General features: G+C 34.2%; 1 protein-coding gene across 1 annotated transcript in view; it reads left to right on the top strand.

The window, feature by feature from the left end:
* The window catches only part of LOC138712615 (phosphatidylinositol 4-phosphate 5-kinase-like), an 18198-nt gene extending 253 nt beyond the window's left edge, over positions 1-17945 (top strand). Inside the window, exon 2 of the mRNA XM_069844587.1 lies at positions 13756-17945. Within this exon, the coding sequence (XP_069700688.1) occupies positions 13756-14877 (1122 nt within the window). The 3' untranslated portion in view covers positions 14878-17945. The remainder of the gene's footprint in view (positions 1-13755) is intronic.
* The last annotated feature ends 268 nt before the right edge of the window (positions 17946-18213 follow it).

Here is an 18213-nt window from a genome sequence, read left to right as displayed (position 1 = left end):
AAACGTAAAGACTGGTTCACATTAAACCGGGAACGAGAACCAGAATGAAAACGAGAAGCAGAGGACGTGAATATGAAAATTTTTTATTCACAATAAACCGAGAACGTAGACGACTATGCATTGAAGTCAATATGTCAATAACGATATGTAAAGTCGATATTACGCATTCTGATGTTATTTGTGTATAAATGACCAATGGCGTTCTCTCATGAGTACAAGGCAGCCAACATAAACACAGGTTAACCAACTTCGAAATTTCAACTGAAACATTTCATTAGGTACTGTAGGCTACTATAAATGAGAATGGAGAAAGTTACACAACACAGAACTGCACGCATTGTATTCTTCACCTAACATAATTAGGAACATTAAATCCAGACGTATGAGATGGGCAGGGCATGTAGCACGTATGGGCGAATCCAGAAAGCATATAGAGTGTTAGTTGGGAGACCGGAGGGAGAAAGACCTTTAGGGAGACCGGGACGTAGATGGGAAGGTAATATTAAAATGGATTTGAGGGAGGTGGGATATGATGGTAGAGACTGGATTAATCTTGCTCAGGATAGGGACCAATGACGGGCTTATGTGAGGGCGGCAATCAACCTCCGGGTTCCTTAAAAGCCAGTAAATACTGTGCTATAAATATGCCCATGCATCTTTATTATCACAACCTATTTTAAGTCTACCATAACGTAAAATAATTAGAGAAGAAACATTTGTAATAGAACAAAAATTAACACAACAGTAGTTATTGAATTGAAGCGTGAATATGTAGTGTGTAATACAACCAATACAGTAATAAAATATGATTCACTTACGATTGGTGTTCAAAGATGCAGCTATTGAAAGGCACGTATTCTCCTTCATTTTCTCATCTTTATACGAGGCGCGCCGCTTATCGTAAACGTGAGGATTTTCCTCAACACTCAATATTAGAATGTCATCAAATAAAACTTGCTCCATGATGCACAGCACAGAACAAAATAATGCATAGGTTATGTCACGGTCTTCTTGCTACAAAATATATGACGACAAAATAGCTTTTAGATGGCAATAGAATGAATCTAGTGGGCTGTGATCGGAAACGTGAACGCCAGAGTAGAAACATGGCCAACTCTCCGTTCCCGATCCCGGGCCCCGGCAAGCTATTCGTTAATTGTGAATGCTCACATTTAAATGTATACATTTTAACAATTTTACCGTTTTCGTTTTCGTTCCGATTCTCATTTCCGGTTCATTGTGAACCAGCCTTAAGAGTTGGCTAAGTTTTAACTTTGCCGTTCTCGTTTCTGATCACAGCCTACAAGTTTCATTGTTGTTATCAAAACACTATTTGGTCGCCATATATTTTGCAGCAAGGAGGCCGTGACATAAAATCTTGTCCATTCATTGCTTGTAACTAACGCAGAAATTCAGTAGAATATGACTTTCAGTATATGCTACGTATATATGTGACCAGACTAAAATATATCACGTGAATTGAATTCTTAAATATTCCATGTCTTAAATTTCGAAGTTGGTTAACTATGTTTTTCAGTGGCGTAGCATGAAATTTTGAGCAGGGGAAGCTAACTAAAGTTGTCTTTCATGCAATATGAGAAAACGTATTACAAAAATACAGTCTTAAAATAAATAGTAGTCAATGTCAAGTCAGCAGTCGAAGATTGGTTGGAACCTCGTAAGTAACACCAATAAGGCATGATCTCAAATGGTACGTAGTAAAATATGATTTCACGGTTTACACATATCTCTAACAAATAGACACGTAAACGTATAACATTAGCTCACTCCCTGTCATACTTAGAGAAATCACAATATTAGTATCGTTACGTAAGTATGCGTCTGTCTTTTGGTTGTGTCCTTCATTGACAGCAAGGGAGTCGGTCATTTGTTTTTTAAATCACACTTTTGTTCGTAAGTCAGTCTCGATAATACAATTGTTCTAAAAAAATTCAAGTAAATTAGTGTCAGGAACTGTTATTTCGCTCATTATTTATTACATCAGCCACAATGCACACTAACACTTCAACTGAACACAACTGACGAAAAGGGATAACTCGGAAACTACTTATTTTAAATGTTAAAGCTAGCTTCTTGGAAGCCTTGCGACTAGGGTAGTTTAGTTAGAAAGGGATGGAAAATCTGCGGGGTGTATTACACAGAAGAAACCGGTCTGCTTGGAAGCTGGTGTGTGCAGGCCTCTTGTTTACTGCTGCATCTCAAATCATCCTGAGCTGCCGCATCACAACATTCAAAGCGTAAATATAAATTCTATTAAAATTGATAAATAATTTTTTCCATAAACTGCAGGTTTATTATGAAATCATTAAAACTGGGGAAGCTAAGCTTTTTAGCTTACATTGACGCTACGCCACTGATGTTTTTGTGGCTGGCTTGTATTCTGAGAGAATGCCATTGGTTCAGCGAACACAAATAATGTCAGAATGCGTAATATCGACTTTACATATCGTTATTGACTTACATATCGATATGCATAGCCGTTTCCGTTCTCGGTTTATTGTGAATCAAAAATCATCACTTTCGCTTTCTTCGCTTGCCGTCCTCGTTCTGGATCTTGTTCCCGGGTTAATTTGGACCTTCCTGAATAGGTTCCAAGATTATGAACATTTTAAACAGGCGCATAAAAAGTCAACATAAAACATCATCATTTAGTGTTTAGGCAAATTTTTCACTGCAAACCCAGATTTCTCCAATCTTTCCTATTTTCTGCCTTCCTCTTTGTCTCCGCATATGATCCATATATCTTAATGTCGTCTATCATCTGATATCTTCTTCTGCCCCGAACTCTTCTCCCGTTCACCATTCCTTCCAGTGCATCCTTCAGTAGGCAGTTTCTTCTCAGCCAGTGACCCATCCAATTCCCTTTCCTCTTCCTGATCAGCTTCAGCATCATTCTTTCTTCACCCACTCTTTCCAACACAGTTTCATTTCTTATTCTGTCTGTCCACTTCACACGTCCCATTCTTCTCCATATCCACATTTCAAATGCTTCTAGTCGCTTCTCTTCACTTCGTCGTAATGTCCATGTTTTTGTCCCATACAATGCTACACTCCACACAAAGCACTTCACTAGTCTCTTCCTTAAGTCTTTCTCCAGAGGTCCGCAGAAGATGCTCCTTTTTCTATTAAAAGCTTCCTTGCCGGATTTCTCTAGAAAAAAAAAAGCCCGAATATCCGGCCTGGTCTAGATCGAGAAGGCATTGACTGTGCCGTAGTTCGCATTGTTGTGAAAAGTTGTATAAATTGTGAAATGTTCGGTATCGATTGTAATAAATGTTAATGGCTAAAATACAATAATTGGAATAATAATATGGGACAAGGAGGAGACGTTTTTAGTGCTATAATTTGTAACAAAAAGAGGCCAGAGTTATCCTTCTTCCGAGAGATCCAGCAAGGAAGCTTTTAATAGAAACAGGAATATCTTCTGCGGACTTCTGGAAAAATAACAAAGAAAGAGACTAGCGCTGAGATAGTAGGCCTATCTGCCATTCCGGAAGTGAAAATCGTTTACTTTATAAGAAATTTTTTTGTGGGGCTGCAGTTGATCGTGTTAAGCAAGGCATAATAAAAGCCAAAACTAATCAAACCTAACCTGTCACAGATCCGTATATGCAAGGAGTATGAGTACAAAGGAATTACCTATGCGCTAGTTTAGCCTACTAACATAGTACATTAATCAGACTTCAGATTGGAGTACCGTCAGAAACGAATAAATACAACTGAAATAGAGACAAATAAAATTGCATTTACAAGTTATCACACGTAACTTTATGCTTAATTATAATGTATAATTGCGAATGTTGAAATAAGGTAAGTACTGGTACAGTAAACATAACCTATAATTTCAACATGTCTTAAATATCCGTGCGATGCAACTGAAAATTATTGAATCATCTATAAATGAATGTGCTAGAATTTCGTAATGAAGCATGCTTTATTTCAATTAATTAAAACATTAGATACTGTAATAGTAAGGAAAACTACGCGGTACCATTTTATTTATTTTTCGTATATATTTGTATCTCATATTTTAGTTCAAATTGTGCACCGTATATTATCAAACATCGTATTATTTATAACGTAGTTATTCTTACATAAAAAGGAGCAATAACTTAAATTTAATCAAACAAATACAGTAAAAAATAATGGTCTGATTACACAAGAATAACATCAGTAACGCTGCACGTAGGCCTAATCACAATTTACATGCCAGTCAATGTTTCCACTTTCACATGTATATTACATATATTTACTGTTTATAATACCAAAAATGTACTTGACCACATAAAAAGACGCAATATTTAATCGAAATAAAGGCAGGTATTACACATACGAACGTTGCTTACATCAACATAATTTTCACACCAAAAGTAACATTAGAGTGGATCGGGGGAAGATGCCTGACTTTTTCTTTGATTGAAAATTTAAGATACTGTTAATTTAGTTTTGAATTTCATATTTAAATATCAAAGCCTGGAAGGTATTTTGAAACTATATTTTTGGTACAAAACAGAAAACATTAATTACCTTGTTTATAAATACAGGTTTTCTTCTTGCCTGCACCGTAGGCATCTTTCCCCGATAGTCGGGTAAGATGGCAAATGCAATTAACACAGTTACGTTTTGCTCCTCTATGTAACATAACCTACAAATGGCTGTGAATGAAGTGAAGATTAATAGTTCAAGTGCAAGTTTGTGTAAAAGGTGCAAAAGGAAAGTGGTGAATGGAGTTAAATGTATGGACTGTGAAAGTTATTTTCATAATAGTTGTGCGTCTTTCATAACCAAAGCTCGGAACTTGGGGACTTGCGTGTCGTGCGCTTGAGTAAGGTTACAGGTATAACGTACACAAAGCTCAAGCTGCAAGTGCTCAGGGACAGTCGTGTGCACTAAGAAAGTGGTCACAACTAATGACAGGAAGACGGACGAAGAAACTGTGTCATGTCGAAGCCAATGACATTCAGAGAATTACAGGTAAATGGTCTGTCTGAGGAATGAGAAAATACGTGTTATTCGAATGGGTGTTATGGAAGTTTCAAAATACATTTCTTAAATTTTAGGTACAGAATTTCGTGGAGAAATTCTGAGGAGATACATTATTTTCTTCTAATGCAGAGTTTATATTTTGTAAGTTGTGCCACACATAAACTAGAGCTGGAAACGGGCATTCATTGAAAGACATTGCTGTCCTTTAAATTGATGGAAAATTTGTCCATAGCCATGGATCAAGTCGTAGAGGGACCTTCCCTAGTAGTGATACACTAATTGAAAACTATTTGCGAGAAAAATTTAGGATATACTTATCTTTCTCAGATACGAGATCTGCTGAAAATCGAACAGGAAACAGTGACAGTGAAAATATTCAGTATTTTATTTAGGCCCAAGACTTTATAATAAAATTTCAAACCATTTTCCAAATTTGAAATTTTTTTAAATTGAAACTTTTAAAAAAGAAGTTTGTAAAATTATCCATGATATATAATAGTAACAAATGTACTTTTTTTACCTTTTATTTCTATCGACTATATTAATGTTTTTATTGAATATCATTGGCTTCTGTCGGATTGTCAATTTATATTAAATTGTGTATTTTTCTCTCGTTTTCTCTTTCTTCTTTATTCTTGCTCTTGTGTTGTATTTATTGGTTTGAATTAAGTTACTTACTGTATTTAGTAAACTGTCCTTGTAAATGTTATGTTATATTATTCACTAAGACCACACCGTACACGAGCCTGGCTCTTACGGTAGTGGCTAGAAACATTTTTATTTTATAAATGCAATTTGTACTCACTAGGTAGCTAGTTAAAATAAATAAATTTTAAAAATTTAAGTTTGCTCCCGTCACTTCATGTGACGTGGAAATAAGTTTCCTTCGTTTCAAATCATGTTTAACTAACAGACGAAGAATTTATGGGTTCGAAAATCTTCGAATGCATGTAGTCATACACTGTAATGAAATGTACAGAGCAGAACTGTAAATTTGATGTATTTTACATGTTTATTTATATATATACCGTATGCTATAAAAATTATGTGCTTCAACCTATCATAATATTATCATTATGTTGTTGCAGTCAGAAACCACTTTTCTAGCAGACCTGACAGTACCTCTGTGCTGGAAGCGGGAGTTTGTTGACATTGAAGTCCGGTCGCTTAGCCACGTTCAAAGACACAAGTCCCCAAGTTCCGAGCTTTGTTCATAACTAACATAAAGATCTTGGATGCCAATACTGTCAAATGTTGTGATGTGGAAGAAGATAATGATTGTGACGAAGTTTTTTCTAATATGTTGAAAGGAATAACGGATAATGAGGGTAAAATTGATATTAATATCTTTAAATATATTGTTAGGCAGAAAGATTGTATAATTGCGGAACTTAGGGAAAAGGTGAAATTGCTTACACAACACGTAGAGTTGTTAACTATGGTTAAGGATGGTTCTTCACTAAAACAAATGAAAATAGACACGAGCCCTAAGTGTGATAGTAACATTAAGGTTGTCCAAACTACAAATGAAAATCCGGGTGCTTCGACAGTGGGTTCGAATTCGGATCCTAGCAATGGAAGTGATATAAATAAAGTTTCGTTTGCTGATGTTGTAAAAGGAAGGAAGATGAAGACAGGTAAACAACATCAGAAACTTACTTTCTGTGGTACAAGTGCCGTTAGTAATCTCAAAGTAATCTCGAAAGTATCAATAAATAAAGCTGTTTTTGCAAGTAGGTTTGCACCAGATGTGACAGAGTCTGAAATAAATCAATATCTTCGGTCTCGTAACTTAAAGCCTATCAAAGTAACGAGATCAAAAACAAAACATGATTCTTATGCTTTCTTCCACGTTGAAATTGACGAACAGAACTTTGGTAGTGTGTTTTCAGCAGAGTGTTGGCCTGAAGGCTGCTTTGTGTCAGAATTTTACGATGTTCTTAGAAATGAGCAGTTATTCCAGCCACCTAATAATAATCAGATACCGTCTGAGTGACTGAGTCAAGGTTGTAAGTTAACCTCTAATGGCTCTACTAACATTTTATATTGGAATGTACAAAGTTTATGTATGCAAATCTAGTCTTTCAGGTGAAGCTCCCTGTAAAGCAGATTTGAATAATTTCAAGGGAAAAATTGTTCCGGGGCCGGGTATCGATCCCGGGACCTCTGGTTGAACGTACCAGCGCTCTACCACTGAGCTACCCGGGAACTCCACCCGACACCGTCTCAACTTTTCCCTTTATATCCACACAACTCGCGTGGGCTGACGAAACGCCAGAGACCCACAACGAGTGCACACAATCTCTGTGTGACTTGGAACTGTGGTTTTCTGTTAACGTATACAGTAACGTACATATTATGCAAATCTAGTCTTTCAGGTGAAGCTCCCTGTAAAGCAGATTTGAATAATTTCAAGGGAAAAATTGTTCCGGGGCCGGGTATCGATCCTGGGACCTCTGGTTGAACGTACCAGCGCTCTACCACTGAGCTACCCGGGAACTCCACCCGACACCGTCTCAACTTTTCCCTTTATATCCACACAACTCGCGTGGGCTGACGAAACGCCAGAGACCCACAACGAGTGCACACAATCTCTGTGTGACTTGGAATTGTGGTTTTCTGTTAACGTACACAGTAACGTATATATTATGCAAATCTAGTCTTTCAGGTAAGGCTCCCTGTAAAGCAGATTTGAATAATTTCAAGGGAAAAATTGTTCCGGGGCCGGGTATCAAAGTTTATCTAATTAGATTGATTATATTTCTGTTCTTATTAAGGAATACAATGTTCATATTTTATGTATTTCTGAACACTGGTTAAATCGTGAAGAACTGTCTTTAGTGAATATACCTGGTTTTGTTTTGGCTGACAGTTTTTGTAGACCTCTATCGAAACAACATGGTGGTTCTGCTATTTTTGTGCAAGAAAGTCTAAAATTTGATAGTGTAATTAATCTTTCATCGGTGATTAAATCTTACTTATTTGAAGTATGTTCTACGTACATTTCTGCTATGAACTTATTGTGTGTGGCTTTTTATAAAGTTCCTGATTGTAATAGAACTGATTTTAATATATTTTATAATAGTTTGAATGATCTTGTGGAATCAACTTTTAAAATTGATAAAAATATTAATATTGTATTAGCTGGGGATTTTAATATTGATTTTCTTTGCACTGATAATCAGGATGCTAAAGATATCATTAATTTATTTATAAGTTTTGGTGTTAGACTTACTATTTTTGAACCAACTCGCCCTGGTAATAATGGAAATATAGGTACATGTATAGATAATGTTGTTACCAATGTTGATGATAATCTTTGTACAGCAGGTGTTGTTCCTACTATATTCTCTGATCATGAGGCGATATGCTTTAAAATAAATAGTACTTATAAAATTTTACCTGATAATACTATAATGTATTCAAATCCTATACGTGTTTTTAATGACTTAAGTATATCTTATTTTGTTTATTTACTTATGAATTTAAATTGGTTTAATATATATACATTGGATAATGTTAATGATAAAGTTAATTATTTTCTTTCACTTTTTATTGATGTAATAAACAAAGCTTTTCCCTTTGTTGATAATACAATCGTGCCAAATACGAGGAAATATAATTATAATAAGTGGTATACTAATGAGCTCCATAATCTTAAACAGAGATGTCTTTTATTTTATGATTTATATGTTTATCAAGATATTGATGAGTTTAAAGATATCTATCATGAAACGAAAAAATTATATAAAAGAAATTTAAGGTGTACAAAAATTAATTACTTTTCAAATTTAATTAATGCTTCTAATAATAAAACCAAAATGACTTGGTCAATTATTTCTAGTCTTACAAACAGCCAGTCTAAATCTAAAGTTTCTTCATCTGATATTGATGCTGACCAATTTAATAATTTTTTTTATTGATAATGTTAATTCCATTGTTAATAAACTCACAAAAAATCACCATGCTCAAGATTTTTTAGTCAATAGAGTCAAACCTATTCAGACATTTGCTTTTAAACATTTTGGTGTTGATGAAATTTATGATGTTATTTTAGGTATGAACAATAGCCCTTGTCTTGATGTGTATGGCATTAATTTTAAAATATTGAAGATTGCTTCGGTATACATTATTGAGCGTCTTGTCCATATTTTTAATTGCTGTATAGACTCTGGAGTTTTTCCTGATTCTTTCAAGTTTGTATTAGCTGTGACTTGTTAAGGTAATACCTATTTGTAGAAATGAGATACCTATTTGTAGAAATGAGATATCTAATTATAGACCTATAAGTATAATACCTACTTTGTCGAAGGTTTTTGAGATTTTGCTTAAGAAACAAATTTACAATTACTTTGAATCTAATTCTTTGTTCACCAACTGTCAATATGGTTTTAGGACTTCACATAGTACTATGGAGGCTGTGGTGTCCTTTGTTAAACGTTGTTTTGTGGGTATTGAAAATGGTTATCATATTAATAGTAGTTTTTATGATTTCTCAAAGGCTTTCGACACAGTTTCTCATGAAACTCTTTTACTTAAGCTTAAATATTATGGTTTTAATGGTCTTAGTGTAAAATTTTTAGCGTCTTATTTGAATGATAGGCATCAATCTGTTTTGGCAAATGGTAAAAGGTCACAGTATCAGGTATTAAAACATGGTGTGCCTCAAGGCTCAATTTTGGGACCTTTATTGTTTATTATTTATGTTAATGATCTTCCCGACTATATTCGGGATGGATGTTCTGAGTCTTTCATGTTTGCTGATGATTTAGCAGTTAATACTATTCATAAAAATAGTGACATATTGTCTATGGAACTTGCTGATGTATCAAGTAGGGTTGTTGATTGGTGCAGTGCGAATAAACTTATGATTAATTCTAACAAAACTGTTAAATTAAACTTTGGTATTAATCGTCTTACTACTGTTAGTAATACTGCTGTTAGGTTTCTGGGCATCTTTCTTGAGCCTAGAATGGGATGGGAAACTCATGTTGACTATGTTGCTAAGAAATTAAGTAAAGGCCTATATATGTTAAGGTTGTTAAGGAATAATTTACCTAACAAGGTATTGTTTACAATATTTCATAGCCATATACAAAGTCATTTAAATTATGGTATTATTCTTTGGGGTCACCATACTTCTGCTCAAGCGCTTTTCATATTACAAATGAAAGCTTTAAGATTAATTCATGGAGTACCAAATACGACTCATTGTAAACCTCTTTTTATAAGGTCACAAATCTTGACATTGCCGTCTATGTATGTATTGGCCTGTCTTCTTTACATTCGGAATAACATTAATAATTACATAGCATGTACTTCTGTTCATAAATATTCTACAAGAAATAATACAAATTTATATATTGACAAATGTAAATACAGTATTACTCAAAATAGTTTTCTATTCTTTGCTTTTAAATTATTTAATAGTTTACCTGTTGATATAAGGAATCTTCCATTCCGAGTGTTTAGGCACGAATTAGGACTATATTATTGGCAAATCCATTGTATGATGTCGATGAGTTTTTTAATATTCATGTATCTTAATTTGTATCCATTGTATGATATCATGTATTTTAAATTGTATATGACGATGCCATACATGTTCCACATGTTTTTGCAAAATAAACTATCTATCTGTCTGTCTGTCTGTCTGTCTGTCGGTCGGTCGGTCGGTCGGTCGGTCGGTCGGTCGGTCTGTCTGTCTGTCTGTCTGTCTGTCTGTCGGTCGGTCGGTCGGTCGGTCTGTCTGTCTGTCTATCTGTCTGTCTGTCTGTCTGTCTCTCTGTCTGTCTGTCTGTCTGTCTACTGATATATGTATTTTACCTGAACTTGGTTTGATACATGTATATAACAAAATTGACTTAATCTAAAGCTCATGGACACTTTCTCACTCATTTGTCACTACTTAGCAACACAGTCATTGCACATATTTTATTGCTGTGTGCAAGACTCGTGAAATCACTTCTTGCACACAATGAATTCAATTCAGTACTTTTCTTGTCATCATTCTGTTTTAGGCGGCGTTTAAGGGTACGGTAAGGAATCCCGTATGCTTGCGATGCTCTAAAACAGTTCATACCCTCTGTTATAACATGTTCCATCGCAAGTTGAAGACTGTCCTCAATCCACTGACTTCTGTCACAGGACCTTATATAATGTTTACACTTTCCCTGCAATAAAACAAAAAATAAAACTCTTGCAACAATCTGCCATCTTACCCTGAAAAAAAAATGATCATCTTCCCCGAGTATCGGGGTAAGAGCTTAGTGCTGTGACGCAACCTAAGATGGCGGAACAAGGTCGTTGGCTGTTAACAATACAAACTTTAGAACCTTTACTACAATATCCATTACAAAGGTTTGAGAGTTATTACGAATTCAAGGATGTATTAAAATTTTAACATACCTTTGCAATTATTTTATAGCAGAAAAATGGCCTGTTTTCTTGCTTTTCTTCTTCTCACAACAAGAACACGTGGCAAAATGAGTTAGCTTCCACTCTACAGACATTCAACTGTCTCAGTGATCATGAAGACATGCGCGTGGCGTTCTCTCTTGGAAGAATGTGAAACTACAAAGAAATAACCATCTTACCTCGATAGTCATCTTCCCCCGATTCACTCTATAACTTAACTCGCAAGTGAATTATGTATGAAGTCTTTCATAATCTTTATTTTTAATTTTATTAATGCAATTACACTACAGTTTAGAGAAATATATGTTACCCTTTATGCATTCCAACTAATTCATATGGTTGAAACGCCGCCCTTCGTGATCAGGTTAAGCGAGTCACATGGTCTGTCTTACGGCCTGTATTAGATCACGATGGCAGTGGCACTGTCTATTGTTTCTAATGTCTTACAGATTTGAAGATCCACGAGAAAAGGTTCAGAAAAGAATTAACCAAATTTATACATACTCATACCTTCTACACAACTGATGAATTGTTCATGCTTGTGAATTGAATTATTCTACTTAAATGACATGTACAATTTTATATAGCTCAACTAAAATACGTTTTTATATTGACTTAATATGTTTACTATGCACTGTACATTTTTGTTTAGCATAACTGATGAATTGCATGTGCTGTAAATTGAATAGTATACTGTATAGGTCAACTGATGAATTGTTTAAGCTTATAAATTGAATTAATCTACTCCATACAGCATTAATTGTACAATTTTGTATAGCTTAACGAAAATAAGTTTGTAAATTGAACTAATTTGATTGTATAGCCTATGTTTGTATAGTTTGGGTGATGAATTGTATATGCTTTTAAAATGATTACGTCCACACCTGTGGAGTAACGGTCAGCGCGTCTGGCTGCAAAACCAGGTGGCCCGGGTTCGATTCCCGGTCGGGGCAAGTTACCTGGTTGAGGTTTTTTCCGGGGTTTTCCCTCAACCCAATACGTGCAAATGCTGGGTAACTTTCGGTGGTGGACCCCGGACTCATTTCACCGGCATTACCACCTTCATTTCATTCAGACGCTAAATAACCTAGATGTTGATACAGCGTCGTAAAATAACCCAATAAAATAAATAAAAATGATTACTAGTCTGTGTAGCTTTACTGATGAATTGTATATAGGCCTACTGTAAATTGAATGGTAGTCTGTATAGCTCAATTGATGAATTGTATATGCTGTAAATTGTATAGTAGTCTGTATAGCCCAACTGATGAATTGTTTATGATTATAAATTGAATTAATCTACTTGATATTAATTGCACAAATTTGTATAGTTTAATGAAAGTATGCTACTTTGTATTGTATATATTTGTATAGTTTTGGCCGATGAATTGTACATATATGCTTTAAATTGAATAGCAATCTATATAGCTCTATTGATAAATTGTTTGTGTTTGTAATTTGAAGTAGTTTGCATGATATCTATTATCAATTTTTGTATATCATAACTGGTTCAATTGTTTATGCCTTAAATTTAATTAACTTGTTTTGTATTATAGGCTACATATAGCTCAGCTGATGAATGATCGTTTGCGTTTGTAAATTTAATAGCCTAATCTGATTGGCTATGTATTGTATAGTTTTAGTAGAGCCATCGATTTAGCTCAGTCGGCAGACTCGCTGGGCTGCTGATCCGGAGCTGCGTTCGGGCTTGGGTTGGATCCCGTTTAGTCTTTGGTTTCTTCCGAGGTTTTCCCCAACTGTGGGACTGAAGCCGGATGGTCTATGGCGAGTCCTTGGCATCAACCCCTTTGATTAGATTACCTGGTTGGGTTTTTCCGAGGTTTTCCCCAACCAAAAGGCAAATGCCGGGTAATATTTTGGCGAATCCTCGGACCTCACCTCATCTCACTACATCTTACTAAAATATTGTAAAAAATTGCACAAAATTGTAAAAATTGTAGAAAATTATTAAATTGTAAAACTATAAAAATTTGTAAAAATTGTAATTGTAATATTGTAAAATTTTGACTTGTTCCACATCTTGAAGTTTCATTGCTCATGTAAGATCTATGGAATAAAATAAATGAATGAATGAATGAATGAATGAATGAATGAATGAATGAATGAATGAATGAATGAATGAATGAATGAATGAATGAATGAATGAATGAATGAATGAATACTCTCAGTTGCTAACCGCTTGGAGTGCTGTATTGCGAGAAATACAAAATATCACCTCAAGCTTCGTGACTATCTATAATAGACTGTGATAGAGTGTTATGACGTGACAGTTGAGGATCTGTTTCAGCGCAGTCAATTCTTTGTTTGCAGATGTGGCTGATGCTGATTGTGACGTTCTTCATCGCACATACTGGAGTGAGAGGAGTGCCAGACAGAGAAGAAGAAAAAGAACACTACGGAAATAGCGACTATCATGATAAAGTAGATGACTATAATAACGAGTATTGTATCGAAGATGACGACGGTGAAGATGTTGAAAGCGATAAACATAGCGAAGAAACTAACGAAAAATTTGATAAAACAGCTAAAGAAAATCATAACAAACGTGAAAACAAGGAATACGATAATACGAGCAAAGGGCATGGCAGAAAACATAACAGAGAAGAAAATGAGAGCAAAGATCATAGGAGAGAAAATAAAAACAAAAAACATAACGACGGAAAAGACAAAAGACGACGACATTGTATTGAAAAAAAATACCGTATTAACTACGAAGGCCTTCCTGAAGATGAGAAAGTTAAATTACAATACATTTTGCAGTTTTTGGTGTATCAAGACGGAGAAGCATCTGGGGACATTTTCTTTTATGGGAAGTATATTCCGATAGATTTTGTACTAACTTCTATACAATTTCAAGGTGAAGACATCAATAAAACAAATACAAAGACATTATGGGATATCATATTAAATTATGTAAAATATTTAAATATTGTTTTAAGAGATGACGACATCGCATATGACATCAGCAAAGAAGACCTTGTGATTTTAAAGCTCATACAAAACTACACACAAAATGGAGGAGATAGGTATAATAAAAACGCAAATGTTACATTTCAGCAACACAGTATCCCAATTAACTACATCGTATCATCTCTGAACAGTAAAGGTATGGACTTGGAAGATGTTACCGTTGAGCAGATTTACTATATAATTAAGACTTACATAAGAGATGACCCCATACAGCCTGAAGTTGAACGACCTCTAGGAACAGAACCGACAGATGAGCAACGACATTTCCTAACTATCATATTGCAATTCTTGACAACACAGAATAATGGCACAAACATTATATTCACGTTTGAAGGCTATATTATACCAGCTGGAAATGTGATAACTTTCCTCCAACACAAGAACAAGGATGTTACAACTAGTAAAGTGGGTGATCTGTGGTCAGCGATTACAGCATATATACGAGAGAAACAGAGCGCTTAAAGACCTTTGAATCCAGATCAAATTTTTAAATTCTTCATCCTTAAAGTATCACTAGTATGAGATCCCACAAGAATTAGATCTTTATTTATCACGTATGACAATCATAGGATGTCATCAATAGAGTTTCCTAGAATCAAACTGCACATTCTGGAAATTATGAAATATGGGATTAAGGTAATTTTCTGAGCAGAATTTTGCAGGGAATATGATAAACTGATCGTTTGGACTCAAACTGGAATTTATCTGCCTTAACTTTAGTATTAAAACCACAGTTTGGAATGTAACTGCACTAGTTTTTCGTCTTTATTGACAAATCAATTTTTTTTATTATCCAATTTAATAAACCCTATTTCACCCTGAGGTATATTAGGGTTATAGTTGGCATCAAAATACATATTTTATAACCAATAATAGTACATTATGCAACGAGCCTATAATGAAGGTAATTAAGAAGTGAGTATGGATATTTATGAAACGAGCGCAAGCGAGTTTCATAATTTTCATACGAGCTTCTTAATTACCATTATAGGCGAGTTTCATACGACTTTTTATGCTCGACCATATTTCTAACTTTATATTATTAATTTTATTGTATCTGACCTGGAGCAATGTCCCGTATGTTGTGAGATGTGCGCAGAAGCGAAAGTATTGATTTTTTCCGAGGAACAATAATGTCATTGACCTTGACGTAGTCCCGTTAAACTTGATAATATTATAATATTATAACCTTGATTATTGAATTCGACATTGAAAAACGAGATGACAAATTGAATTTATTTGAATATTATTTACAATTAACGCTAATTATTATAGTAACAGAACATAACCTTCTGCGACAGTATTGGATTTCCAGCCTCCGCTAATTCTCTTTCGATTGCATATCCGAGAATAATCGATACTTGCGGTTTTATAGGCCTAACGGTAGTAAGCTGACCTGTCATTGGCTGAACAGTTGATAACCTGAGTCGTCATTGGCTGAAAGACCTGACCTTTAATGAGTAGGTGTACTTTAATGACATGCATTAAAGGTCTGCTACAAGGTGTATAATTACTACATTTCGGAATGGTCGAGCATAAACAATAGTAAAGTGATAACATAAAATAGTGGTCACAGTTACAATTCACATGAATTATGTAGAAGCATGCACATTAGTGAAGAATGGCTCCTGTTACAGATTAATGAGATGTTTGAGGAATAATCAATGGAAAAGATATACAAGAATGTCTAACCGTTTCAAAGTAAATCACGATCTTAAAAAAGATAATCAATAGTAGATTAATAAAACAAAGATTCACTTTCACTTTCAAATTAATACTTAATTCATGAACAATGAAACAGTTAAGAGTAACAAAGAGATATTACAAGCAATGATTTACGGTTACAAGTTACATACGTGATTCAGGAACAATTACAATAATTAAAATATAACACAAGTAATGACTTACAACTAACGAATACCGAAATTCTTGAAGGGCAATATATAATGGTAGGGGCAATACAAAAGATTTAAAAACAGTACAGTAAAGGAATAGTAGAAAAAATGACTTCAGATTACAGATTAAACTCATTCTTTTTAAAGCAATAGGTAACAACAAAGAGATACTAATAACAATACACTGACTGTAGTTACAGATTAAACACATTATTTAAAAAACAAACACGCAAAGGATTAATAGCTATTTTCAGGCATTATATACATGGACCATGGCTTTAATTCACATCTTCTTGACGTTATTTCGTATATTATTTTGTGTTTCAATCTATTTCAATTCGTTATTTTTCACTGTAACAACAAAATATGTTTCATAAAGCCTCAAGGCATTTCTCTATACTCATTGTATCACGGTACTCTTTGTCAATGGCAACCTGTAATGGTTATAGGAAGAAATATATATAAATAAAAATAAAATAGTTATTAAAGACATTATTTTAAAAGCAATAAATAGCTATGTTAAGAAATGACTTAAAATTTACGAATTAAATGCATTATTTACTAACAACAATTGGGACAAATCAAATTGTTGGATAAAGTGTACTTTGATTCTAGACGATTCAATTGTACTACTGGAATACCTAAACTTACCCTTTGACAATACAACTGGAAGGTATGACACTTGAAAACCTCACAGTAAACGACTTCATGTACAGGGTGTTGTGAATAAAGATAACTGAAAGTTACAGCCAAACCAAAAGCTTTGCGTGGTCATTCGTACACAACTATATGCCCCGCATGACGTCCGTCATTTTTCACTATCGATACGTACTCCATGAGGTCAATGATCCGTATAACCATGGCAACACACTCATATAAACATATACACAGAGCTTTCAGTTGAGTTTTTTCTATTCAAAACCTTGCACTGTATGTGGTATGTCTTAATATAGATTCATATACCAGCTTGTCAATCACCAAATAAACATCAATAAATTCTACAGTATTTTATCAATATAATTTTGGATCCTGATAAAATTAAAGACGGATATCTGTTGTATGACATAGTATTCTGTTGTCATAAATAGTACACAAACTAGCTCCATTTTGGGCAATGAAAACCGTATATTTAGGCCTAATAGAAACTTCACGTCTGCTAAATTTCTGAAAGTAATATAGGGCATAATTCAAACTATAACATCTTCGAAGATCGTAGAATAAATACACAAATTGAAAAGTCTTAAATAAATATAATAAGTAATTTTTTTTCATATTATATACTTATGTATGTAGTGTTCAGATTTTTCTGTTGTTTCATTCTATAAACCTACATTATTTTCTATTACTTCATTCTATAAACCTACTAGGTATTGCTAGAACTGTTGATTTGTGTTTTTTACTCTAGATTAAAATATCAATTATTTGGTTTATGCTAGTTAATTAGGATACAATTAATTAGACTTAATCACTCGTTTAAAGTTTGTGTGACTGCAACCTGTGTATAATTTTGTGTGACTTTACTTTGTTTATAGTGTCTTCTTTTTTTCCATTTTATTTCTGTTATTGTATTTGTATTACTGGTGGTGTGGAACAGAAGGCCTGATGGCCTTAACTACACCAGAATAAATAAATAAATAAATACATTATTTTCTCTTGCCTCATTCTTTAAACCTACATTATTTTCTCTTGCTTCATTCTACAAACCTACATTAATTTCTATTACTGCATTCTACAAACCTACATTAATTTCTGTATTCCAAGTTCGAGTTATAATGCACTGCGCATGCTCAGTATTTCAAATTCGAGTTATAACGCACTGCGCATGCTCAGTATTCCAAGTTACAGTTACAACACACTGCGCATGCTCAGTATTCCAAGTTCAGTTATAACGCACTGCGCATGC

The sequence above is a fragment of the Periplaneta americana genome, chromosome 2 (genome assembly GCF_040183065.1).
Source record: "Periplaneta americana isolate PAMFEO1 chromosome 2, P.americana_PAMFEO1_priV1, whole genome shotgun sequence".
In the NCBI taxonomy this organism is placed as follows: Eukaryota; Metazoa; Arthropoda; class Insecta; order Blattodea; family Blattidae; genus Periplaneta; species Periplaneta americana.
This window is presented reverse-complemented; position numbering and strand designations above follow the sequence as displayed.